We start from the raw sequence: 25,561 nt of genomic DNA, 5'->3' as shown, positions 1-25,561 counted from the left end.
TTCAAAAAAATTCACTGACATAAAGGACATCTTGGTTCTGATAATTTTTTAAAGACTTTTTATTTATTTATTTATTTCCTTGAAAGGCAGAGTTATAGGGAGGCAGAGACAGAGAGAAAGAGAGAGAGGTCTTTTTTCTGTTGGTTCACTCCCAAAGGGCTGCAATGGCTGGAGCCGGGCCAATTTGTAGCCAGGAACGAGGAGCTTCTTTTGGGTCTCCCATGTGGATGCAGAGGCCCAAGGCCTTGGGCCATCTTCTACTGCTTTCGCAGGCCACAGCAGAGAGCTGGATTAGAAGTGCAGCAGCTGGGACTAGAACTGGTACCCATATGGGATCATGGCACTGCAGGCGGTGGTTTAACCCACTGCAGCCCCAGTTCTGGTAATTTTTTAAAAGAGTTATTTGATAGGCAGAGTGACAGAAAAAGGAAGGAAGAGTCAAAGTTAGAGAATTTCCACCTGCTGATTCATTCCCTGAATGGCTCCACAGTAAGTTTTGGGCCAGGTCTGAGCCACAGCGCCTGAGATTCCATCCAGGTCTCCCACATGGGCAGCAGGGACTCAAGCACTTGGGCCATCATCTGCTCTTTCCCAGGAACATTGGCAGGGAACTGGATTGGAAGTGGGACAGCTGGGACTTGAGAAAAGTGCTCCAGTATAAGGTGTTGGTGTAGCAGGCGGCAGCTTCATCCACACAGCCCCATCACTTGCCTGGTTTTGCTAATTAGCACTGCCATTTTGTTATGAAAATGTGCAGACATATAGCATTGGTTAACATTTTACCAAACATGAATTTACACATATCATCCATCCCTCTCAGTCCATCTTAGTTTCAGTATATTTCATAGTGAATTACAGACATCACTGTACTTCCTCCTAAGTAGTTCAGCATGACTGTCACGAACTAGAATTATCTATTTGTTGACAGATTTTTCTTTTCCAAAAAAGTTACATGGAAGAAAACATATAAATATTGAGTATAAGTTTCACTGTTTGGAAAATATATAAAAACCTTCTCAAGATCTACAATATGACAGTCACCCCAATAATTGCCCTTACTTTTTCCCAGTAAGTTCCTGCCCATATCATAGATGAACTTTGTTTATTCTAGAATTTTGTATAAACAGATGCATGCATACCATATTTATTCTTTTTGTCTGTCTTATTCTACTCAACACCTTATTTCTAAAATCACTCACATGTTTCATAAATCAGGAATTAATTTTCTTCCATTCCTGACTTGGCATAACACTTGCATCACTGGCTCTTTTTAAACCATCATCTTGAAGGACACATTTAGAATTCAAGTGTTAAGTTTTCGAAAAGCATGCAGTTAAATCCAGAGCAATCCATGGAGAGCAGTCAGAATTTACTCTGTGGGAATTTCTGTTTTCATTCCCATGAAGGCCTAATAGAATTAATATCAAGAATAATAATAAACCCCACACTTCAGCATCATTTTCGGTATCTTCATCTTGGTTTTATTTCATAAATAAAACTTATCTTTTTTCTAAATAAAATTACCTATCTATTCTACTTTTTTAATGATGCTGATGTTTAAATGAGGAAAACCAACGAATCCCAGAAAGAAGTGCAATGAAGGGGGTTTCTGTGCAGTGTTAGACCCCCGAGAGGGCAGGGCCCATGGTGACCTGGGTTCTCTATGTGAAGGCACCCACTTTCACAATGACTTTCCACACTCAGACACCCAGGAAACGCGAGACTGGCAAGTGTGACGTTTCTTGAGGCAGTGGAATTCCCTGCAGTGACCTGAGGAGTGTGGTGACCCCTGGCAGGCTTGCTCAGGGGTCCTAAGGGTGAGCCCTTGCGACTGTGTAATGTGTTTGAGGATTCTCACTGTTTCTGATGTCATCTTACAGATGGTTGAGATTCTGCAGTGCCGGTTTCATTTCGGTCTGCATTGTTTGGGAATTTTCCAGAAGTTGATTGTCGGTGTTTTCCTTGGGATTTCTACATTTAAGATTTTCTTCTGGAGAACTAAACTTGCTGTGAGTATACTACCATACCATTCAGGCATACTTTGCATTATAAATGAAGAGGAATTTTCAGCATTTAGTAGTGCATTTAGCACTACTCCTCATTGAAGCAACACTCTCCCTACATCCCACCAGTGTTTAAAACCCCATCTTCATTTACATTGCAATATTTCTGTATTTCTTTAGAGATTACTCCCTTGACTCATGTTCTTTAGAGTTATGCCGTTTAGTCTCCAAATAGTTTGTAAGTTTTCAGCTATCTTTCTACTACTGAAATGTAGATTAAGTCTGTGGCCTGAGAGGAAATTTCCTATTATGACTTTTAGCATGTGTTTTATGGCCCTGAGTGTTGTCTACCTTGTGAATGTTTATGAGCCTGGGAAGAACCTGTATTGTTCTGTTATGGAATTTTTAAAAAAGATTTATTTATTTATTTGAAAGTCAGAGTTACACAGAGAGAGAATGAGAGGCAGATAAAGAGAGAGAGGTCTTCCATCCACTGGTTCACTCCCCAATTGGCTGCAATGGCCAGAGCAGTGCAGATCTGAAGCCAGGAGCCAGGAGCTTCCTCTGGGTCTTCCCACACGGGTGCAGGGGCCCAAATCCTTGGGCCATCTCATACTGCTTTCCCAGACCATAGCAGAGAGATAGATCAGAAGTGGAGCAGCTTGGACTTGAACCAGCACCCATATGGATGCCGGCACTCTAGGTGGTGGCTTTACACGCTATGCCACAGCGCTGGCCCTATGGGATTAAAGTATGCAATAAATGTCAATAGTTTCAGGGTCTGGCACTGTGGTGTAGTGGGTAAAGCTGCCACCTGCAGTGCCAGCAACCCTTATGGGAGCCAGTTTGAGTCCTGGATGCTCCACTTCTGATCCAGCTCTCTGTCGTGGCCTGAAAAGGCAGTAGAAGATGGCCCAAGTGTTTGGGCCCCTGCATCTGGGTGGGAGACCCAGAAGAAGCTCCTGGCTCCTGGCTTCAGATTGGCCCAGCTCCAGCCTTTGCAGCTGTTTGGGAGTGAACTAGCAGATGGAAGACTCCTCTCTCTCTCTGTGTCTCTGTCTTTGTCTCTCTGTAACTCTGCCTTTCAAATGAATAAATCTTTAAAAAGATGCCAATAGGTCCTGTTCTTAGATTCCCTGTGTTGCTTTTCATCTCCTTTTCTTCTTTACATTTTTTTGGGGGGACTTCCTTCCTTCTTTCCTTCCTTTCTTTGAACTTACTTATTTGAAAGGCAGAATTAGAGAGACAGAGAGGTCTTCCATCTGCTGGTTCACTCCCCAAATGGCTGCAATGACCAGGGATGGGCCAGGCTGAAGCCAAGAGCCTGGAGCTTCTTCCAGGTCTCCCACCTGGGTGTAGGGGTCTAAGCACTTGGGCAATTTTCTGCTGCTTTCCCATTAGCAGGGAGCTGGATCAGAAGGAAAGCAGCTGGAACTCAGACCTGTGACCATGTGGAACTCAAACCAATGGCTTTACCCACTAGGCCACAACCCTGGCCCCCTGACATCCTAATTCACTGGTTCTTTCCTCATCTGTGTTGGGCCTGATAGTGAACCATCAAAGGGATGCCTCATTCTGCTATTGTGTTTTGATTTCTTGCCTTTCTTTGGAGTCTTACAATTTTCTTTCTCTGCTGATTATTTCTTCTTGCATTATGCCCAGTTTTTCCATCTGAGTCTTGGCCATATTAATCAGTGGTTTTAAATTCCAAGTCTGATCGTTCTATCATTGATGCCATAGCTCAGTGTGAGTTAAATGCTTTCTTTCTGTCAAACTGTGGGTTTTGTTTCCATTGGTGTATTTTAGTATGCCTTCTAATTCTTCAACAAACCCAGACATCGTATGCAGGTTAAAAGGGACTGAGGTCAATAACTAGTTTGTATGTGGGGGTTTTAGGTTTGTCTGACTACAGATTAGGTTGTTTTCTGTTTACTCCAACGGAGAGTGGCAGAAGCTAAGATTTCCTGTCTTGTCCGTGCCCTTGTGTCCTCGAGGAGATATCCCTGAGTCCATAACATTGGCACACAGTGCCTCAGCCTAAAGCTCCAGGGGCCATGGAGCAGCCCTGTGGTGGTGATCGGGCCCCAGGGTTCCTGACCAGCTCAGTCTTCCACGGAGCCTGAGCCCTGCAACGTTCATCTGTGCTGCTCAGTGTGATTCTGGTTTTCCCTCCAGGTTAGGAAGGGTAGAGAGAGGGAGAGTTGGCTATTTCCCTTCACAGTGGTCATGTAGTTTCTGGAAAAATCGCAGTTAGGCTCTGGGAAAACAGATTTTCAAGAAGGCTGGCCTTTTCAAAGAGAAGGAAAGACTCTGGGCTACTTTCTCCTACCTTTGGGGAAAGCAGGAGAGGCCTGTTTTCTGATGAGCACTGTGAGGACCTGTTGGGACTCCTAGAGAGAAGATGTGCAACACATGGTGCAGCCCCACGTGCAACATTGTGAAATGTCACTCTTATCCACACTGACAGTCAACTGTGTGAGCCTGGGGGCTGACCCTTCTACTGAGTGCTATTCAGCGTTCTTGTACCCATCACACAATGTCTTAAATGTAAAAGACTGACCTGAGTAAGCAAGCATTCAGCATTACCCTGCAAGTTGCAAAGAAAAACTGAGAAAATTATCAGATGAACAAGACATCAGGTCAAGTAAAGCAGTCCCTGACACTCTTGATGCTGAACAGAGAATTTTCTAGGTGAAGTGAGAGACACTTGGTTTTGGTTTCCTTTCTTATCTATGAAGAACATTTCATTTGCGCCATGTGACTTGAACACCACCTTCTTTGCTTTGCCCTCATTGTTTGCTCAGTGTATTCCGTTATCTCCTAAGCAGAAATGGTGTGATGCCACAAAACATTCATGCCTTGAGGCATTTCTTTGTTCCTCATTTCTGTGTGTTTGACATAGTTCCTGGCCCCAGCCTAGATCAACCACTTTTCCATCAAATATAGAGGTAGCTCCAGATAGATTTGCTCAACCTTTCATATTTTAAGTGTTTGGTCCAGTGTTTCTATGGCAATCACAATGCATGTTTTATTTCTATTATGTGCAGTTATTTGAAAAAGAAAAATCCTCAGAGAACTTGAAGAGAAATATGCCAGAGGTAAGCTACCTACAGGGTTTCCATTGTATACCTTACCTTTGATTCAGAACAAATATTTCATGATTGTATGGCTCCACATGGAATTTTGTTCTCGGAAATTACATCATTAACAAGCATGTTTTTCATTAGGTCAAAATTACCATCGATGAGTCCTTGCTCAGCAATATGATGCCGAAGTTCGAAGAGAAGGAGGTAAGAAGGGAAACGATTAGATGACAATCAAGGGTGAAATCCGGAGCCAGGAACTCCATCCTCTTATTCCCCCATGGGTGACAGGGACCCAAATACTTGGACTAACATGACCGACTGCTTCTCAGGCACATTAGCTGGAAGCTGGGTTAGATGTAGAGTAACCAGGGCTGGAACTGGCACTCTAACAAACAATGTCAATGTTTGTTAGAGTCAATGCTCTGGTATGTGGTGATTCACTATATCTGTCTGTCTCTCCTGTTTTGAAGGCAACAGTTCGCACTGTGACATCAGTTCTCTGATAGATCTAAAAGGTTTTTTGATTTTTAGTTACTTCATTGTTTTCCTTATTACAAAGACAGGCATGATAGTCTCCAAGCTCCTTACAACCCAGACCAGAAGTCAAGGGTCCAGCAATTTTCTGACTTCTAGATCACCAATATGAGCACAGTTAATGCTGGAAATGGAAATTACCCTTGTAAATACACATTATATTACATTTATTACTAATTGTATTGTGTTAGCAAGACAACTACATATGATCAATGATAAAATTACAACTCACAAATATGTTTCCTCCAACCAGAAGAACTGAATGTTAAATACTTGGTGAACTCATTGCTTTTCCATTTGCCCACCCTTAGCATTGGGTGACAAGGGTATGGAAATCACTGTTTCCTAATGTGGCTGGGAAGCAAAAGGAATACCTATGATTTTCTGTCTGCTCTTCCTGGATACATTTTCCCATAACAACTGATAATGAGTTCTTTTTTGATGTTTTGTTGAAGGATAATGACAGAAAAGTTGAAGACACGAACAATCTAGTGAATGACCTTATTCAAAGTCCATATGCTAAGCTTCCACCTGGAACAGATCTGAATGCCAAGAAGCATGACTTGGTAAGAATTTAGCTGTTACATTTTTACCATTATTTAGCTTCTGAGCTTTTCAGTTTATTCGGTGAATTGAGATGCAGATTTTTCCTTGCTGTTCATGATAGTACAAGTGTGAGAGTCTAGGGGCTGAAACTTCTGTGCAACGTTCAATGTTGTGTAAATCCTTCAATGACTTATTAAATTTATTTATTTATTTGAGAGGCAGAGCTATAGACTGAGAGAGGGAGAGACAGAGACAGAGTTCTTCCATCTGCTGGTTTACTCCCCAAATGGCCACAAAGGCGGGGGCTGGGCCAAGCTGAAGCCAGGAGCTTCCTCTGGGTCTCCCACATGCATGTAGGGGCCCAAATACTGGGGCCATTTTCCACTGCTTTCCCAGGTCATTAGCAGGGAGCTGGATCGGAAATGGAGCAGCTGGGGCTTGAACCAGCACCTATATGGCATGTTGGTGCCGCAGGCAGAGGCCCAACCCATTATGCCACAGCACCGGCCCCCTGGTTGACTTTCATCTTTTTAGTTTATCACTCAGAGTTTCTATGGAAATTACAGTGCAGATAGTAGAAAAAGAAAACTTCAGAGAAACTGAAAGATGTTATACCAATGTTATTTTATGCTCAGGATTGTTAGAAACTACCCATACTTGCTACAGGATTTCCATTGTACATCTTAGCTTTGATGTAGAACAAATATTTCATTTCTTTTAAGATTAAAATTGGGGGCAACACTGTGGCACAACAGGTTAATCTTCCGCCTGTGGCACCAGCATCCCACATGGGCTCCAGTTCTAGTCCTGGACGCTCTTCTTCTAATCCAGCTCTCTGCTAAGGCCTGGGAAAGCAGTAGAAGATGGCCCTCCTGGCTCCTGCCTTCAGATTGCCCCACTCTGGCCATTGTGGCCACTTGGGGAGTGAACCAGCAGATGGAAGACCTTTCTCTCTCTCTCTCTCTCACTGTCTATAACTCTACCTTTCAAATTAAAAAAAAAAAAAGATTAAAATTGTATGATCTCTACATGGAATTTTGCTTTGGGAATTGTCATTAGTGAGAACTTCCTGTACTAGGTTCAAATTACCACTAATGATGCCAGGTCAGGAAAGTAAAACTAAAGTTTGAAGATGATAAAGTAGACAAAGAAAATGCTCAGTTGAAGATCAAGAGGGAGCAGATAACAAAGTTACTCCTATAGATGATATAAATCAGAGAACTGAATTGTAATTACTTATTTTTCAGATACTTAAAAACTTTAATTTAGTAAAATATATAACACAAAATTAGCCATCTTAACTATTTCGTTTAAAAAGCTTTATTTATTATTTCTTTGAAAGGCAGAGTTACAGAGAGAGAGAGAAAGATAGATCTTTCATCTACTGGTTCACTCTCCAAATGACCACAATGTCTGGGAGACCAGACAGAAGCTAACTATTTTTAAGGGAAAAATTGAGTAGTGTTAAATGTTCACAAAGTTGTGCCATCATTATTTCTTGAATGTCTCTTCTGACATTTGTCTTAAAGTCTACAGAGTATCATGATGAAGCCAAGGAAGCCAAGTGGGAAGCCCTGAGGTCCAGCATATGTGAACTGGAAGGTACATTGTTGGGAAAAAAAAGCCCAATAGAGCAAAGATCAGTTTTCACTGGGAAGGTGAAGAATGGCTTACTGCCCCAGGGTCCTTGCCCCAGCCATGTTCTTAGGTCCAAGTGCACATAACACAAAGAACACTGTTTTATCTTTTGCAGAAGATAAAAAGAACCTGGAAGAAAACTGTCATACATTGAGCTCTGCATTGGCAGAAAAGGACGCTGACTACAAACTACGGAATATGACTTTGAATAGTCTTTATGAAAACCATGTACAAAGAAAGATGACCCTAACAAGGTAAGATGCTCACATGTTCTTAGATACAACTACTGTTGTGTGAACAAGTGTGTCCACCAATGTAGGCAGCTGTAACTGTCAAAGCAGAGCTTTTCCTTATGATCCAGGTTTTGTCTTAGTCCGTCTCAAGGCTGAGGCAGGGGTTGTTATATCTTCAGTGGTATCTTGTTTGCACTGAAATGTGAGCTCTCTTAGGGTGGGACAGTGCCTTGCTCCACTGTGTCTTCAATACCTCACTGCATTTGGGCCTCTCCAGAAATCATTTGCTGAAGCCTTGCATGGATGGCCAGAAAAATAAATACAGAAACTTTCTGTATTGTTTTGTGCCTATTTCCTTCCAATGGCTCTTTAAATGTTGTGGGTAATCCCTATTAGAACAGAGATCAAATTGAGAATTTTTTTAACTCAAAACCATGGACAAAGCAGTTCAAGGGCAGCACAGCAAGTGTAACTTTCCAGACCCCAGGATTTGCAGCCTACACCATCAGTGAATTCCACCTTGTGAGAGTAGATGACACTGAGGTTGAGGGCTTCCCAGCTGTTGGCTCCAGGTTTACAGGAGCTAACACCCTGACTAGGTGGCAGTTCACAACATTTTCAAATTCAGTCAGTGTTGGTAGTACTATGATTTGCTTTTTCCTTCTCTAAACTTGAAGCAGTAGGTGGCAGGGGTGCCACACCTGTATTTAGACATGTCCACAAGTCACTAGTGGCCCCGGAAGGATCTCTGCAGGTCTGATTGTCTATGTCAGGGCACCCACCTGAGACTGAGAATCAGTCTCGCATGGGAGGAGACAGACAAGTATGGATCCCCTGTCTTATAAACAATGGAATGAATTGGGATGAATTGGTCTGGTTTTCCACCTGGAAAGAAAATGAGCATTTTCTTGGGGGCAGCACTGTGGCACAACAGGTTAATCCTCTGCCTGTGGCACCGGCATCTCATATGGGCTCCAGTTCTAGTCCTGGCTGTCATGACTGACCAGGGCATCATTCCATAGGTGCTATGTATATATTTTTACATACATAGGAGTCAGGTGAAAGCAGGCCAGAGGCGAGCAGCCTGCAGACTTGTTTATTTTTGAGCAACAGGAGGCATGATTCTTGGCCATACCATTGTTGACCCCATTTCCATGTGGTCTCTGTACATGGCTGTGCCTGTCTTAGGTTCTCCCCCAGGGGATCTTACCCATCTTTCACTAACAAGCCCTCAAAATGGGAGACCACAGGAGAGCTTGCTCAGATGGGGGTAGGAATGAGGAACAATGGTTATCAGGAATGGCGTGACTGCACACAGGCTGTGGACCATCTGAGTGGCTGGCCAGAGCTAGTGGGGTATAAAGCAGTAATGGATGTGGCTATGGGCACTTTCTCAGGGTAGGATAAGGCAGCAGCTTGACAATCGGTAGCAGGTGTGTCTGCTAACAAGGTGGACTCTCAGTCTTGTTCACTTGATTCTGGCTGACAGTCAGTTGCAGGCTTGATGTTTCTAGCTGGTACCCAAATGGGCTGTCCTGCGTTCTCTGGGAAGGCACAAGCATATCCTTGGCCCTTGGTTAGCAAAAGCCTTTCTACAGGTGTTGGAATCCAAAGCCTGAATTCTGCATCCACTTCAAGATTAAAGGCAAACATGCAGGTGGGATGGGGCCTAGCAGCTGCCCTGAGAGCCTGGGGTGCCCAAGGACTGCCACAAATGTGGGGATCCTCACTGAGTGCAGAAGGGATGACCTCACATGGGTTATTGCCTCGAGGTCGTCTAAATTCATCCCACGGGTATTTGGGGGATTGCTGACTAGGCATTGTTGCGTTGTCTGCTGTCATGTCATTTTCATCAACTGTCACTTGTGAGGCAGAGGCCTGGAGTGACAGGCTCTATCACTCACAGATTCATTATGTTTGGTAATCTGTGTGGGCTTCTGAGGGTGGGGGGTATCTTTCCCATGTCTGAGCACTTAAGAGAGGCACACCATGCCAACTCTAGCCAAAGACAAGACACCCACAGCACTGCTGCCATAACAAAACAAATTCCTAGCATCTCACTGGCTGATGGCATTATGCAGGGGGTTCCCTATGTTAGATGAACAGTGATGTATCAGATTGTAAGTATGTCCTGTGCTTAGTGGGGGACTTCCTTGATTCGTTAGGTCAAGGCCGTATGCCCACACGGTGTCTCCGGAATGTCACCTCTCTCAAGTGGGGGAAGATGACTTGGTTCCGAATTCTGGGATGATCTGTCCCTTACGTGAATTCGCCTGGCAAACTGAAAGTAAAAGGAGGAGCCGAGAAATGGTGTTACGCTTCTGGGCAATGTGTGCCTAACCTGGGGTCACTTAGACCGAGGACAAGGACAAGGAAAGGGGCGTAGGAGGACATTCTGTGCTCACCCTCACAGAACCAAACAGCACACAGAACACCAAGGAGTCTACTTGTCAAAATCAAGGGGGGACCTCACCGAGTCCGACACACTGTTTCTCAGTCATGTTGGGCGCCAGATGTTGCTGTGGATTCGTTCTGAGAGTAGGAGCGTGATGGGGGCAAGAGGCACAGAGTCACCACACAGACCCCAGGAGTCCAGTGAAAGCGGGCCAGAGGCGAGCAGCCGGCAGACTCGTTTATTTCAGTTGGCACTGCAGCTTATATAGCTGAGGCAGCCAATCTGATCAAGGGGCAGTTTATACCCTAACCAATCACAGCCCATTGTCAGGCAGGCTCCTTTGCCAGATGGGTCTGAAGCCATCCAATCACAGCCTTTTGCCAGGCAGCCTCCTTTGCCAGGTAGGTCCAAAGCCATTCCTGAGTAACTGATGCTCACTTGCCAGTGGCCACCTTGGCACGGCCTTCTCATTCCACCACAAGGAGGAGCTTGAAATTGCAGAGGACTTGCCAGTGGTCCAGAGTCTGATTTTCCTCTGGCCCTCAATGGACAGCTTTAATTCTGTTCTCAGAATGTGTTTGTGGGTGTGTGCATTATTACAGAAGGCTGGGAAGGAATTTTGCATTCAAAGCCATTAGACTACTGGGTGGTCAGAAAGGCAGAGTTTCACATGGGCTTCTGGGTGAGGTGCATTTCTTTCCCACTGTAGGGAGCTGGCAAGGCGGCAACAGGAGCAGATGGAGAGCGAGAGGAAGCTGTTAGAGAAAGAGGAAAACCTGAAACAGGCTGAAGAGGAGTTAAAAAAATACAAGTGAGTTCTGAGATTGAATACCAACTACTCCAGAAACCCTTGTTGGATTTTGTTTTTAACTCTATTTAGTGTATAGACATGATTAACACAGAAATATGAACAAACGGTCTGAGGACATACCCAGAGGGGAAAAAAAAAGCTCACAGCAGGGAAAACACAGCAAATTAAATTTTACTAATGATGAGAAAATGTCAAGTTTCTGAACAGTTGCTGATCCCTAACAGTGTGGGAGGCTGGGCTCGTGTGAATGTTTGTGGGGTGGTGGCAGTTATGATAATCCTTAGGAAAGCAGTTTGATATAGGAGAGATCACAGCCATAGAAGAGACTGTAGCATTTTGTAAACCCAGTTGTTGCCACCCTGGGGAATGTGGAAGCACATCAGTAAGAGGAGAATAGAGCTTTGTGAGAAAAGATACTCAAGTAGAATAAAGCAGGGTAAGGAGATTGTGCTAACTCAGAACCCTGCAGGCTTTATATACTACAGTAAAGCAGCAGTTTGCATTCCACTGTGCCTTTATTATCATGGTACATATAAGGTGTTTGATCTGTGTGCATGTTTTGTGCACATGTGTGAAGATAATGACCACTTGGGTACACTGAATAAAATCATCATCAAAAAATGTTCCTCATCTGATGACAGTAAATCTCAATCACAGGAGAAAAATACAAGAACTGCAGGCACGGAGGGAGCAACAAAGGTCTATGTTCAGAAACCAGGTAATCTGCATTCTGCCAATCATTGCAGAATCCTCAGCCCCTATGCCGATAATTACAGTACTACTTAGAACCCCTGGACTTAGCTGCGGATGTGTGGACTTTTTCAGATAGCCTTTTACGCCCAGAAGGATCGGGAAAACAGGGTAAGACTTTTTAAAGACTTTTTCTTTGCTGCCTTCTTTTGTGCCCAGTCTTCCACAGCTAAACAGGCATGCGTTTTCCTCCCACAGCTCAGTGCCTGTGCTTTTGAGCAGGAGGTGATGAAAAGGAGGAAGGAGCTGGTCTACTTGCATCACAGGTGCCGAATGGGGTTGGCATTTTTACGGGTGTTTCTGAAGGCTTAAGATTAAGCTGTTGAGTGTCTAGTAGAGAAGGTGGTATTGAAGTCCACTTGTTTTCTGTGTTCAAGATTGGAAATAATGGAAATGCAGAGGATGGCAGAGGAATATTGGAGGTGGATGCCAGCACCAGGACGAATGATCTGGGGGAGCACTCCAGGGAGAGGTAGGAGCAGCTGGTTGGGGGGAGCAGCTTCATTTCCACTGTAGAATCCACATCCTCCCCTTATTCCAGAAGTGACTGTTCCATATTCTGAAAACAGTCCAGTGCACTAACTAAAGAGAAAGCATTGTCCCAGAAGGTGGTAGGACACTTTTCCTCAGGTGCCCTAGCAAGGTGGTTCTTTGGGCTGGACCCCAGGGAAAGGTCCCTGCACTGGATGTGGATTCTCCTCTACTCCCACTGGTGATTTTTTTTAAAAGATGTATTAGAGGAGCCGGCATTATGGCATAGTCGGTTGGGCCATTGCCTGCAATGCCAACATCCCATATGGGCACTGGGTCTAGTCCAGGCTGCTCCACTTCCAACCCAGCTTCCTGCTGAGGTGCCTGAGAAAGCAGCAGAGTATTGCCCAAGTGCTTGGGCCCCTGCACCCACATGGGAGACCCAGAAGAAGCTCCTGGCTTCCACCTGGCCCAGCCCAGCCTGTTGCAGCCATCTGGGGAGTGAGTCAGAGGATGGATGATCTCTCTCTCTCTCTCTCTCTCTCTCTCCCCGACTCTGCATTTCAAATAAAATAAATCTTAAAAAAAGATTTATTTGAAAGGCAGAGTGACAGAGGGGCAAACACATACACAGAGACAGAGAGAGGAGAGAGAGAGAGACAGAGTGAGCGAGCGAGCTTGATCTGTTTGTTTACCCTTAATGCCCATAACAGTTGAGGTTGGGCCAGGCAGAAGCCAGGAGCCAGGAATTCTATCCAGGTCTCCTGCATGGGTTTCAGGAACCTAAGTATTTGGGTGATCATTTCCTGCCTTCCCAGGTGCTTTAGCTGAAAGCTTATCAGAAAAGGATGTGCTAGAACTCAAAATGGCCCTGTGATATGGGATGTGGGTGTCCTAGAGGAAGAGTTTATTTTGTGTGCTTTGTGCAATTTTGAACACTCTTGGAAAAAGCAAATCACCATCTTATTTCTCTTGGAAAATATGCTATGCAGAAATCCTTCAGTGATGCCCTCCATAAAATATTCTGCATTAGCAGGGATCAAATATTTGTAATAGAAATGTACACTTGTAGGGTGGTAGTGAAGTGTGACAGTAATTATCTCCAGGGCCAATTTCCAAGAAAGTCCTGAATTATGTTCCCATGAACAGGTTCTCTTGTGGCCTGTGTAGTTATTACAGTGGATGAGTCCTCTGTTCAGACACCACAGGCCGTTTACAGTTTGAAATCAAAACAAACTTGTTTTAATGTTCTTATTTAGTTAGTTGGAAACTCTCATTGGACTTTAAATTCAGTATTGCCTGTGAATTATGATAAGTATTATACCTCTGTGTACCTAACTTCTAGGTAACAGTTTCTGTCAAAACACATTCCCAGTTTCCCTGCAGAACATCAGGAATCCACGTCCCCTCCCAAGAGATTCTGGTGTCCAGGGGTGGCAACACTGAGACCCTTAGCTAAGGAGAGAAGCAGAGGGGACAAGGAGGCTGGTGGCCCTCGATTCTATGACTGTCTGTGATCATGTGTGGAGGGTGAACATTCCTCTCTTCTCAGTATCTGTTCTTACTGTGCAAGTAATGAGCTTTGGATGTGGTAGGCAGGTAGGCTCGGGAGTGGTCTGGATATACAGGTCCTCCGTTTAGCATCCGTGTGTTTATTAATCTGGTTTGGTTCTGCATCTCCTGCAAGATAGGCTGTGTCTTCTGACATCTGCAGACATAGTGACATGTGAGGACAGCAGTCTATACCTGTGACTTCCCTTCCTGCCCCAAGCTGTCAGGACCCAGGGGAGAGTCAAGTTGTGTGTCACGAGTTGCTCTAAATCTGGTGGAGGGGAAAGGTGCCTGGGACTGTCACTTACTTTATTGTGGATCAGCTTTTATTGGGATGAGTGTTGGTGCCATTGTCCATCATAGTAATACATTTCAAATATTAACTTCGGCGGGAGGCTGCAGAGGACCACTACTTTTCCCAAATTTCTCTGTATGCCCTACCCCACAAGTGGCCCCTCATCACACTGTTCCCATGCTATTACTCTCTACACCAGTAGCCTCAGTCAGTGCACACAATGAACTGACCTGGAAAGTGTCCTCATCTTATCTCTCATTTTTGATATACAAAGAAAAATGTCCCAGATGGTACTGCAGGGTGTTACAACTTAAGGGTGAGGTTGTCTGAGGACCTTGGAACATTGCTCCAGTTTCTGAGGACACACAATTGGCAGTATCACCTCTCTGCTGTGCACTGGGCAGCAGAGGTGTGTTTACATAAGGAAAGAGGTGGCTTATGGAGGCCAGAAATATCGGGGTTTTTGCTGCCCTAAAGCCCTTCACCCCTAATCTGCAGGAAAGACAAGGGATTCCTGTGGGGGTGTCAAAGTTATGGGTCAGTGAGGACACATGCTCTGGAGGTCCAGGAAATTGACCTTGGTCCTGTGAGTAGACTTTGCTTGATGATGCCCCAAAGACACTGACTGTGTAGCTGGGTCTGGGGCAGTGGGCAGCTCCCTCCAATTGCGATGAGCAGGCTCCAGGGGGAGCTGACGCTGACTCTGTGCTGCTCAGCTGGGCACCTCTCACCACATCCCAGCCTCCTGTAGCCTTGCTCTCAGCTCCACATCAGGCACCATGGGGGCTCTCCCTGTGGCTCTGCTGCCTCAGGCCCTGATGCCCATGCTTTGTGGGGCCTCCTCTGAGCCCCACTCAGTCATCTGTGACACGGGGATCCTGTTGGTTTCTGAGGACACTGTCAGGAGGAAGAAATAAGCCCATGGCAAAAGTACCTGGCAAATGTCTGCACATACTGGGCGCTCCCCTTCCCACGTCACATGAAAACTCTCCTCTCGTAAGATCATCAATAGATGTTCACTGGAGTACAGTAAACAAATCTAAGGGTGCAATAGCTCAGGCCAAGACATGACTTGCAACCCTGTTTGCAAAGATGAGGCAGAGTCTCCTCTCTGTTATTCAAATTCAGACATGACAAGGTGAGGCAGTGATGAGGATGGGCTCACAGGAAACTCAGATCTGCCTGAGATGTGCAGACTGTGATGTTTCATGACCTAGAGACACAGAAACAGTCACACATGGAAGTACTCGCTCATAGCCCAGACCGATGAGAGGAGACATAGTGTGGATAAGAAAATCAAGTCTTATGGAAATAGTCTTAAATCTTGCCTTCCAGGACAAACCTTTTGAAAGTCAAAGAGGAGCCTGAGCCATCCTAAGCATGCTGTGGTGATGATACACATCGAAGAGTATTCGCTCCTGAATGGTTTCCCTGCTCCTTGCTGCCTCCTCCCTCTCTTATTTTTCCTAAAATTTCCCCTAATAAACCTCGTGAGATCCTCTGTCTCAGTGTCTGTATCTCTGGGGAGCAACCGAGACTAGACTAAATTACTGGAACTGCTAAGACTAATTCTATGCATCTGATCTCCCGCAATATGGCGCTGAGAGACAGTAAACAACTTCTACACAGCTGCCTCACCAATTCGACTGACGAGCTGCAGGAGCTGATCCTGCTCCTGATTGGAGGAGAGCAGCATGCTCAGCGTGTGGGCAGCAGAGTTGGGATTGGTGGAAGAGGACTATAAAGGAGGAGAGAGACAACATGCACTGGGAACATCTGAGCAACCCCTAAGAGAGCCGGCCAGCGGTGTGCTGCTCCTCTGCGGAAGCGGGGAAAGCGGCGGGGGTGCCACCCCTCCGCGGAGGCGGGGGGTCGGCAGCTAACCCGGGACGGCGTCGTTCCTCCGCAAGTGGGGGAGCAACAGTATCCTAGACAATCAACTGATACCTCTAGGTCATTCACAATGTGATTCACATCCACACAGTTCAAACATGGGCGGACACTTTGGTGTCGCAGGCAGAAGCAAGATCACCATTTCTGGTAGTACGGACCATCACAGGTAGGAAGGAGTCTTCTGGGGGTAGGAACATCCAACATCTAGAGTCAGGTGGTCGCTGGGCTACGCACTGAGCACTGTGCTAGAGCCTGTGAGCAGACACACAGGCACCTATCCTCCTGTGAAGCTGACTCAGACGGAAGGCAGCGGTTCTGCAGCAGTGGCGGAGCTCCGTGAGGAGGACCCCAGTGGTCGAGTCTGTGTCACAGCCCTTCTCTCACTGTGCTAGCTGCCCCTGAGGCACTACGTCCAGGAGGGTTCTGAGGAAAGCTGAACCTGGAACAGAGATATCTTGACAAGTCCTGTGAGCCCCCAAACCCTCCTTCATTTTCTTTGGTGAGGGATGGACAGCACCCTAACCAGAGTTACTGGACAAGAAGAATAAATAAGTGACATTGACATTCAGACAGCAAAGACCAAGTGAAGGGTGAGTTTTAAAATACAGGAACAAGGGAACAGGTATTTTAGCCTGAAGTTAAGATGTCCCACATTGGAGGGTCTGGGTTCAATTCCTAACTCTGGCTCCTGACTCCAGATTCCTGCTAATGCAGACCCTGGAAGGCAGCAACAATGACTCAAGTATTTGGGTACCTGCTCTCATGTGGGAGACCTGATTGCATTTCCATTTCCTGCTACTTGCCTAAGCCTAGAGCCAGCCATTGCAGGCATTCTGGGAAGTGAACCAGTAAATGAGACTTCTGTCTCAGAAATCAATGAAAATTTTAAAATAAAATAAAGAAAATGTTGGTAAGCAAGGGTCAGTGAGGGAGAAGATGGAAGAGAAAAGAGGTGAAAATCTAGAACATCCTCCTCCTAGGTCTGCTCATCCAGGAGAGTTGGAAGATGAGGTGTGGAAGCAGGACAAGGGTATGGGGAGCGGTGCTAGTTAAAGTTCTTGTTGATAGCTTCTGCAAGGAGGAGGAGGTGAGATTGTCTTAGGGCTGTTGAGGGAGGTGCAGCTGGGAGTACGGGAGACAGAAGAACAATCACAGTGGGGAATAAAGCAGGATGCTGACAAGGGAATGCATTCATACCACCAAACATTCACTGACCTCTCACACCATGCTTGGTGCTTTGTTAAACATTCCCACGTGTTCATTTCATTCCCAAATAATCCCACAGAGTAAATATTATCACTGCTCAACCTAATGGAGGAGGAAAATGAAACTCAGAGAGGTTTAATTTGGATAAGTAGCCTGGGTAAGCTGGGATTTGAACCCAGGTCTTCTGAATCCAAGAGCCTTCGTGTTAAACCAGTATCCCAAATTGTCTTCCACGGCTGAAGCTGCCTAGAAGTGTTGAAAGCTTTTCTAAGGCAGGAGATGATGATTTTGAACTATTGATCAGCAAAGCATGTACTTTTTGTTTCATTTTAGAAATACTAGCACTTCTGGAATAGATAAGATGAACAGCTTATTGGCTCATGGATGGGATGTTGCTGATCAAGTGAGGACAATGGTGAAAGGAAGTTGAGGATACTAGCAAGATAAGGGTTGAGATGGAACTAGAGAAAAAATAGAAGTGTGTTATGAATTGATGATACAGATAGAGTGATAGGAAACCAAAAGGTATTAGGGTAGTGAGCTCAATGATCATAGAAAAGCAGGTGCAGTGGAAATAAGTGACAAAGAACTGAAAGGATCTTGAGGTTAGAGATGAATAGTAGTGCTCACAGCTTCAGAGGAGGTGAGGAATTGGTGATAAAGGTAGAGGTGGCTAAGAGTAGGAGTGGCAAGTTTGGATTTAGAACCCAAGACTCCTGATTTATGATACAAGGATTGTCGCCACCTTAAAAATTTCCTGTACACAAGCTTTATCTTCCATAATGATTATAATTAATTGACCTTCATAGACTCTATTTTGTACACTTTATATCCTCCATTGTGTTTCATACCAAGTTCGCCCACAGGTGGCAGGTTCTAGGTAACTGCAGGTGAAAGGATAGATGAAAAATGGGTGGGACCTACCTCAATGTCATCAAGAACACTTAAACACTACCCTCACAATTCAGGTTACACAGTCACTTCACTAGGCTACAAGAGTTTATAACTCAGCTAAATGGCCTTAAATAAATCTTTTAATCAAGGAGAATATGAGTTGTTGGGGACTTAGGACTTGTTATTGAGTTGCCATGTTTTGATTCAGATGGAGTTTCTGCAAGGATGGCTAAAGACCTTCAATGGGCAACTTCTATGGATCGAACTAGAAAGAAACCATGACAATGCCACCCAGCATCCATAGAATGCACTTGTGTTTGGCTAAAGTTGACAAATGGTGCATTCTAGGGACTGGCTCCTTGGGAAGGCAGCAGTGTGCTCTGCACCAGGAGGCATGTTGTGATGGGCTAAGATCCCCTTGGCCTTCTCTACTGTTGGGGTCTCTGAATATCTTTGAATGGAGTCTGGGTACCAGACCAAGGAGATATTTTCATGTTTCTAAGTTTATAGTCAATATTGCTTTGTTTTTACATTGAATACTAAACTCTTCTGGGAAATGAGAGCAGAGAGATTAAATTTAGAATTTGATCCCTTTTGTCAGGGTCTACAGGTTGAAAATATCTGAGTGCCACAGCTTTACTGACACAAGTAATAAGTACCACATTCCAAATACAGATCATAAGCCTGTACTTATTTATATTATCAGACTGAGTTTGCATAACTGAGAGGGTAGATACTACTGTTAGCCTCATTTCATAGGGACAGAAACTAAGGTAAGAAATGAGAAAGTTGAATCTCAGGGAGCTGAGGAGAACATATGAAGCTGTTTTACCAGAATCCCAACCATTCATCCATTCAGGTGATCCTGTCACTAAAAGCTTCAGTCACCTCTAAGCCACAGCACCAATCATAAACTGTGAACTATGAAGAAGCAAGCAGAAGCTCTGGAGGAATTTGAGAACCATGTGGGGTAGTTAGGAAATGCAAGCAAAGGAGCTTCCAGGTTCCCAAAAGGGAAGAAGGATAATGTCTGTGGGTGCCTCAGTATGCTAACGGCCCAGAAGCGGAAAGGAAGGAGACCAGGAGATTGAGAAGGATGTCCTTGGCTCTCCCTTTCTAGAGTGGCGAGAGGGACAGAAAGGGAACACAAACCCACGTGGCATTTAGAATGATGGATTCTTTTTGAAATCTACTTGCTGAGCCCCACAAGATACAAGGTGATTTCACCTCTAATTTCTCATTTCACTTCTACAAATTTTTTTGAAATGGGAACTACTTGTATCCTCACTTTGTTAACAAGGTGAGCCGAGCTCAGTGAATTGGAGTAGTTAGGTGATTTGCCTTTGTAAGTTGCCATGCCAGAATTCCAACTTCAGCATCTGACTTTAAGTCTCATGATCTTTCTTCTTTGTAATGATCACTAGAAAGAAGAGTTTAGGAAATCTTCAAACTGAAGAAATCATCAGAGGGAAGGTAACCAGTGGAAGAAAAGCAAATGTAAAGGGAAACTGGATGAAGCAGAGGCCACAGGATACAATGATAACAATGGATACTTACCTGCAGTGCTGCTTCTTTTTAACCTCTGTAACAAATAGCTAACAGAAACTGTGCAAAGGGGTTTGAGGAAACAGAAAAAGCAGTTTGCCTCTAAGACTATGATAGTTTTGTCAATAGACCATAAGAATTGCTCATTACAATGATGCTATGTAATTATCTCAATGGAAGTCAAGAATAATTTATTAAACAAATATTTACTATTTATGTGCTGGATACAATTTGAAGTCCTGAGTATATAATATTGAGAAAATGAGACAAGAGCACTACTTTTGCAGTGTAATGAGGAGCCAGTAAATAAGTAATTAATCAGTAAATAAGCAAATTAATCAGCAAACAGCTCAAATTGAAGTGAATATTAGAAAGGAAATGATATAAGGAGCACTACTTTAGAATGGGGTAATGAAGTGAAATTCTGAAAGAAGTGACATTTGCATTGAGACCAGAAGAACAAGAATTGATTCTGTGGAAACATAAGGTAACACGTTGTAGGCTGAGGAAACAGAGAATGCCAGGTCTTGAGGTAGGTATTGTTCAATACACAAAAAGAAGGCTGGGGTATGATGACCCTAGGGGCAGAAGGGTGGTGTAGATGAGGCTGAAGGCTTGGGCAAGAGCCAGAACAAGTAGAGCAGTGGTTCACAATCCTCATTTCTCATTTAATTATCAGGAGGGGTTTTTTTGATAACATGGGATTGCTAGGTTTTTGTTTGTTTTTAACTAATCCTCCGCCTTGCGGCGCCGGCACACCGGGTTCCACTCCCGGTTGGGGTACTGGATTCTGTCCCAGTTGCCCCTCTTCCAGGCCAGCTCTCTGCTGTGGCCAGGGAGTGCAGTGGAGGATGGCCCAAGTGCTTGGGCCCTGCACCCCATGGGAGACCAGGAGAAGTACCTGGCTCCTGCTATCGGATCAGCGTGGTGCGCCGGCAGCAGCATGCTGGCCGCAGCAGCCATTGGAGGGTGAACCAACGGCAAAAGGAAGACCTTTCTCTCTGTCTCTCTCTCTCTCACTGTCCACTCTCCCTGTCAAAAAATAAAAAAAAAATTTTTTTATTTATTGATTTGAGAGGTAGAGTTACAGAGCGAGAGAGGGAAAGACAGAGAGTCCATCCACTGACTCACTCCCCAAATGGCTGCAATGGCTGGAGCTTTGCCAATCCAAAGCCAGGAACCAGAAGCTTCTTCTGGGTCTCCCACATGGGTGCAGGGGACCAAGGTCGGGTGGTGCTGTGATGTAGTAGTTAAGCCTCCGCCTGTGGTGCTGTTGTCCATATAGGCATGGGTTTGTGTCCTGGATGCTTCTCTTCTGATCCAGCTTTGCTTATGGCCTGGGAAAGCAGCAGAGAATGGCCCAGGTGCTTGGGCCCCTGCACCCATGTGGGAGACCTGGGATCAGACCATGTGACAAGTTCTGGCCAATGACTTGGTAGCTGGAACAATTTCTAGGCTAGAGCATGTGATTGCTTTCTCTTTGCTTACTGGCAAATCCTTATCCTTCAAATAAGGGTTCTTCCATCAGGTCACAGAAGATATCTCAGCTGATCTGTACTGGACAATTAGCAAGAACAAGAAACAAACTTCTGTTGTTTTACAGATCAGTGAGATGTGGGAGATTATTTATTATACAGCATAGCATAGTTTATTTTGATACTTGATCCCCCCTCTCTGAGTCTGCCTAGAGAAGACAAATTATCAGCTCTACTTATGTATAAATCATGCCCAAGAGGTGTGCACGTATCACTGTGTGTTTTGTTTTGCTGCCAGTAAGTTTAGTAAAAACAAAACAATCCAAATTTATCAGTGGAAAACTTTCCTCTGGATTTTTTTTCACTATAAAAGGTTGAGCAATTGTTCTATCTGACATGGAAATTCAAGAATGAAAACTGAAGAATAGCCACATTCAGGTCATAAATACTTCTCTTGGGAGGAAAATGCATATATGAGCCAAGTAAGGACAAAAGGGAGGTCCCTGAAGAAGAGCCTGCACATATTAGTGTTGCTAGGGGAGAAATGTATTACTTCACTTAGCAATGTTTTGAGAAAGCTACTATGTCCCAAGCACTGTCCAAGGTACTAAAAAATATAATAGTGAAAAGAACAGATAAAAATCTCTCCTGTCAGAGTTTATATTCCAGTGAAGTGAGAACAGATAATGACATACCTTTAAAGCATTTAACTGTGCTGTTAGACTCTCTATTTCTGGTTTTCATAGCATACAACATTTTCTTGAGAAATGTGGCAAGCCAACAATCTCCCTCTTACTTTTTTAAAAAGATTTATTTACTTATTTGAAAGTCAGTGTTACAGAGGTAGAGGCAGAAGCAGAGAGAGAAAGAGAGTCTTCCATCTGCTGGTTCTCTCCCCAGATGCCCTCAATAGATGATGCTGTGCCGATCTGAAGCCGGGAGCCAGGAGTTTCTTCCAGGTCTCCCATGCAGTTGCAGGGGGCCAAAGACTTGGGTCATCTTCCACTGCTTTCCCAGGCCATAGCAGAAAGCTGTATAGTTAGTAGAGCAGCCGGGACTTGAACTGGTACCCATATGGGGTGCCAGCACTGCAGGTGGCAGCTTCACTCACTATGCCACAGCGACTGCCCCCTCTTACTGACATTTAGAGTAAAGCCTAAAACAATATTTGTGGTAATTCAACCTACACCATTTAGAGCCCTGAAATGCAAGTCATTAATTAGGCTAAAACTCTTATTTTATTTTATTTTATTTTTTATTTTTTGACAGGCAGAGTGGACAGTGAGAGAGAGAGACAGAGAGAAAGGTCTTCCTTTTGCCATTGGTTCACCCTCCAATGGCCGCCACGGTCGGCGCGCTGCGGCCAGCGCACCACGCTGATCCGATGGCAGGAGCCAGGTACTTACCCTGGTCTCTTAAATACTAGTTTTTTATTTCCATTCATAAGAAACAACAGCTCTTTCTTCTCCTGGCTGCACCTGGGGTCCTGCCCACTGGCCTAGAGAAAGATGTAGGGCTGATGTATTGTTCATTACATCTGGCATCTAAGATTCCCTTCATCCCTTGGAAACCTCTGAAGATATAAAAGTAGTATTTAAGAGCAGACTCTCTCAAAGGCACTCAGGCTAGGAATCTCAGGAAGTAGAGCTTGAAGTCAATAGTAACAGAGTCCTGGACTCCAACTGTTCTTTCTGCATGGAGAATACTGCAACTCATGGCCAGCTTATTGTCTAATGCATGCACCTCAGTTCCAAGGGGGCAAGAACAGAAAGTGGCAACCTTGATCCATTCTTTTTATCCCAACAGTTATGAGCCACTGTACACCTATGCCTTGTGTATCTCTAAAACCCTGCACAAAGTATATTAATTCATAAATATCTGATATTAAATGTATCCAAAATAATCATGGTCCTCAACCAAATACAGGCAGACACAAATATGTAACGCTGACTACCAAGAGCAGAGAGTCTACTCAACTTACTATCTTGCCTTATGGCTCCTTTCTAACACAGCGCACTATGGACCAAAATTCCACAATAAGGCCAAACCTGGTTAGTCATCTTATTTTAGTTAAGCACAACAGCAATGATGGTTGATTATCTGATTGTCAAATACCATTTCTTTCAGGACTCCTCGTAGAAATGGCTGATCTTAGAGCTAGGACAGGAAACATACAGGGTGAATGTGGGACATCTTATTGTGCCAGAAAGTAAGTTTTCAAATATTAAGAGGGTCACGACAAAGTGACACAGAAGCTATCCTGAAGGGGTTTCTGGGAGTCATTCTGGAAGAATCTGAGCTTTTTTTGATTTTTTAAGTCTGCACTGGGGGCAGGGACATGGCACAAGAGTTAAGATGCCACTGGGGATGCCTGCACGCCAATCAGAGTGCCTGGGTTTGAGTCCCCACACCATTTCTGATCCAGCTTCTGCTAATATGCATGCTGGGAGTCAGCAGGCAATGGCTCGAGTACTTGGGTCCTTATCACCTCTCTGGGAGACCCAGATGAAGTTCCAGTTCCTGACTCTGGCCTGGCCCAGCCCTGGCTATTGCAGGCATTTGTGGAGTGAACCAGTGGACAGAAGATCTCTATCTCTCTGCTTTTCAAATCAATAAGAAATAAAACTTTTTAAAAAATGACTGCCCCAGACTGAAACACTGTATGTGTGTGTATTTATGAGTTCATAATTAAAAATTTATCAGTCAAAAAAATTTTAGTTACCATTACAAATTTTGGGGGGTACCAACTCTTTGTGCTGAGAATTGATGATGATAATAAAGAATCACAATTATTCTTAGGCATTTAAAATTAACTGAAATGTGATCCCTGTTAAATATAAGAGTGAGAGTAAGAGAGGGAGCAGATGTACAGTTCGGCACATGCCCACTCAGACTTACCCCAATGGTAGAGCTAGAAACGTGCCAGGGGATTCCAATTCAATCCCATCAACGTGGCATGTACCAATACCATCTTACTTGTTAAAGTGATCAGTTTAAGTTCATAATTGATCAAAAAGATAGGATTAAGTGTCAAAGGGATCACATAAATAAGACCAGCGTCTGCAAATAATAATTGATAGAATTAAAAAGGAGAGAATGATCCTACATGGGAAGCAGGATACACAGCAGACTCATAGAGTGGCAAAAGCCCTAAACAGCACTCTGGCCTCAGAATCAGCCCTTAAGGCATTTGGATCTGACTAAAAAGCCCATGAGAGTTTCACAGACATGGAAAGCCAAGACACTGTGGCAAAAAAAAAAAAAAAACACCACCAAACCTAAATGAAAGATCTCTGTGAGATCCCAGTGGAAAGAAGGGGCCATCAAAGAAGGAGGTACCTTTCTCTGAAGGGAAGAGAGAACTTCCACTTTGACTATGGTCTTGTCTAAATAAGATCAGAGTTTGTGAACTGAAGAGGCTTCCCATAGCCTTGGCAGCTCATGATAAGAGCCTCAGGTGATTACTGACTTCATAAATAAGAGTGTCAATTGTTAAATCAACAATGAGAGCCACTGTGTACCTACTCCCCATGTAGGATCTCTGTCCTTAATGTGTTATACTATGTGAATTAATGGTAAAACTACTACTTAAACAGTACTCTATACTTTGTGTGTCTTTGTGGGTGCAGTCTGTTGAAATCTTTACTTAGTATATACTAAGTTGATCTTCTGTATATAAAGATAATTCAAAATGAATCTTGATGAAGAAAGGGATGGGAGAGGGAGTGGGAGATGGGATGGTTGCGGTGGGAGGGAGGTTATGGGAGGAAAGCCGCTATAACCCAAAAGTTGTACTTTGGAAATTTATATTTATTAAATAAAAGTTGAAAAAAAAAGAATCAAGTATGTGGATGAGTGATGTGGATCTTTCCAATTTACTTAGCCTCTCAGAGTTTTTTTCTCACCAGATAATGATAAGAGTAGTACCTACTTCATATGATTTTTGTGAGCACTGGAAGTTATAATAGCTTTTAGGATCCCAGTAAATTATAAAGCACATATGCATGCCAAGTATGGCTGCTATTACATGTGGACACTTTCCCAGAGAAAAAGATCTCCGAGAATTCACAGATGCTGACCTTCTGGAATCATGTGATTTTAGACCCTGAGGAGCGATTTGACATCCTCAACTTCTGGTCCAAGTTGCTTCCTCTCCTAAGGGGTTAAGGTAGATTCTCTATTCTGACATGATTTGCCATTTTCCCATTGAAATCTATCTGGGTTATAATTACTTT

The 25,561-nt window shown here is 44.2% G+C and overlaps 1 protein-coding gene and 2 long non-coding RNA genes across 4 annotated transcripts in view; 2 read left to right on the top strand and 1 right to left on the bottom strand.

Annotated features, from left to right (window-relative positions):
* The window catches only part of LOC138847097 (uncharacterized), a 72,482-nt gene that overhangs the window by 34,739 nt on the left and 12,182 nt on the right, over positions 1 to 25,561 (bottom strand). The gene's annotated exons all lie outside the window — the stretch shown is intronic.
* On the top strand, positions 1,888 to 6,189 carry LOC149120610 (uncharacterized). The gene is made up of 4 exons (XR_016226287.1): positions 1,888 to 2,009; positions 5,051 to 5,101; positions 5,231 to 5,293; positions 6,079 to 6,189. It is a non-coding gene; the product is annotated as an uncharacterized LOC149120610 (long non-coding RNA).
* LOC103348558 (uncharacterized) lies at positions 11,777 to 15,798 on the top strand. The gene is made up of 5 exons (XM_070064803.2): positions 11,777 to 11,964; positions 12,072 to 12,107; positions 12,195 to 12,262; positions 12,374 to 12,468; positions 15,649 to 15,798. Exons 1-5 carry the CDS (start codon positions 11,881 to 11,883, stop codon positions 15,660 to 15,662), a joined length of 297 nt encoding a protein of 98 aa, XP_069920904.2. The 5' UTR covers positions 11,777 to 11,880; the 3' UTR covers positions 15,663 to 15,798.

Source organism: Oryctolagus cuniculus, chromosome 19 (assembly GCF_051225735.1).
Source record: "Oryctolagus cuniculus isolate XC-2025 breed Fujian yellow rabbit chromosome 19, ASM5122573v1, whole genome shotgun sequence".
Taxonomy (NCBI): Eukaryota; Metazoa; Chordata; class Mammalia; order Lagomorpha; family Leporidae; genus Oryctolagus; species Oryctolagus cuniculus.
This window is presented reverse-complemented; position numbering and strand designations above follow the sequence as displayed.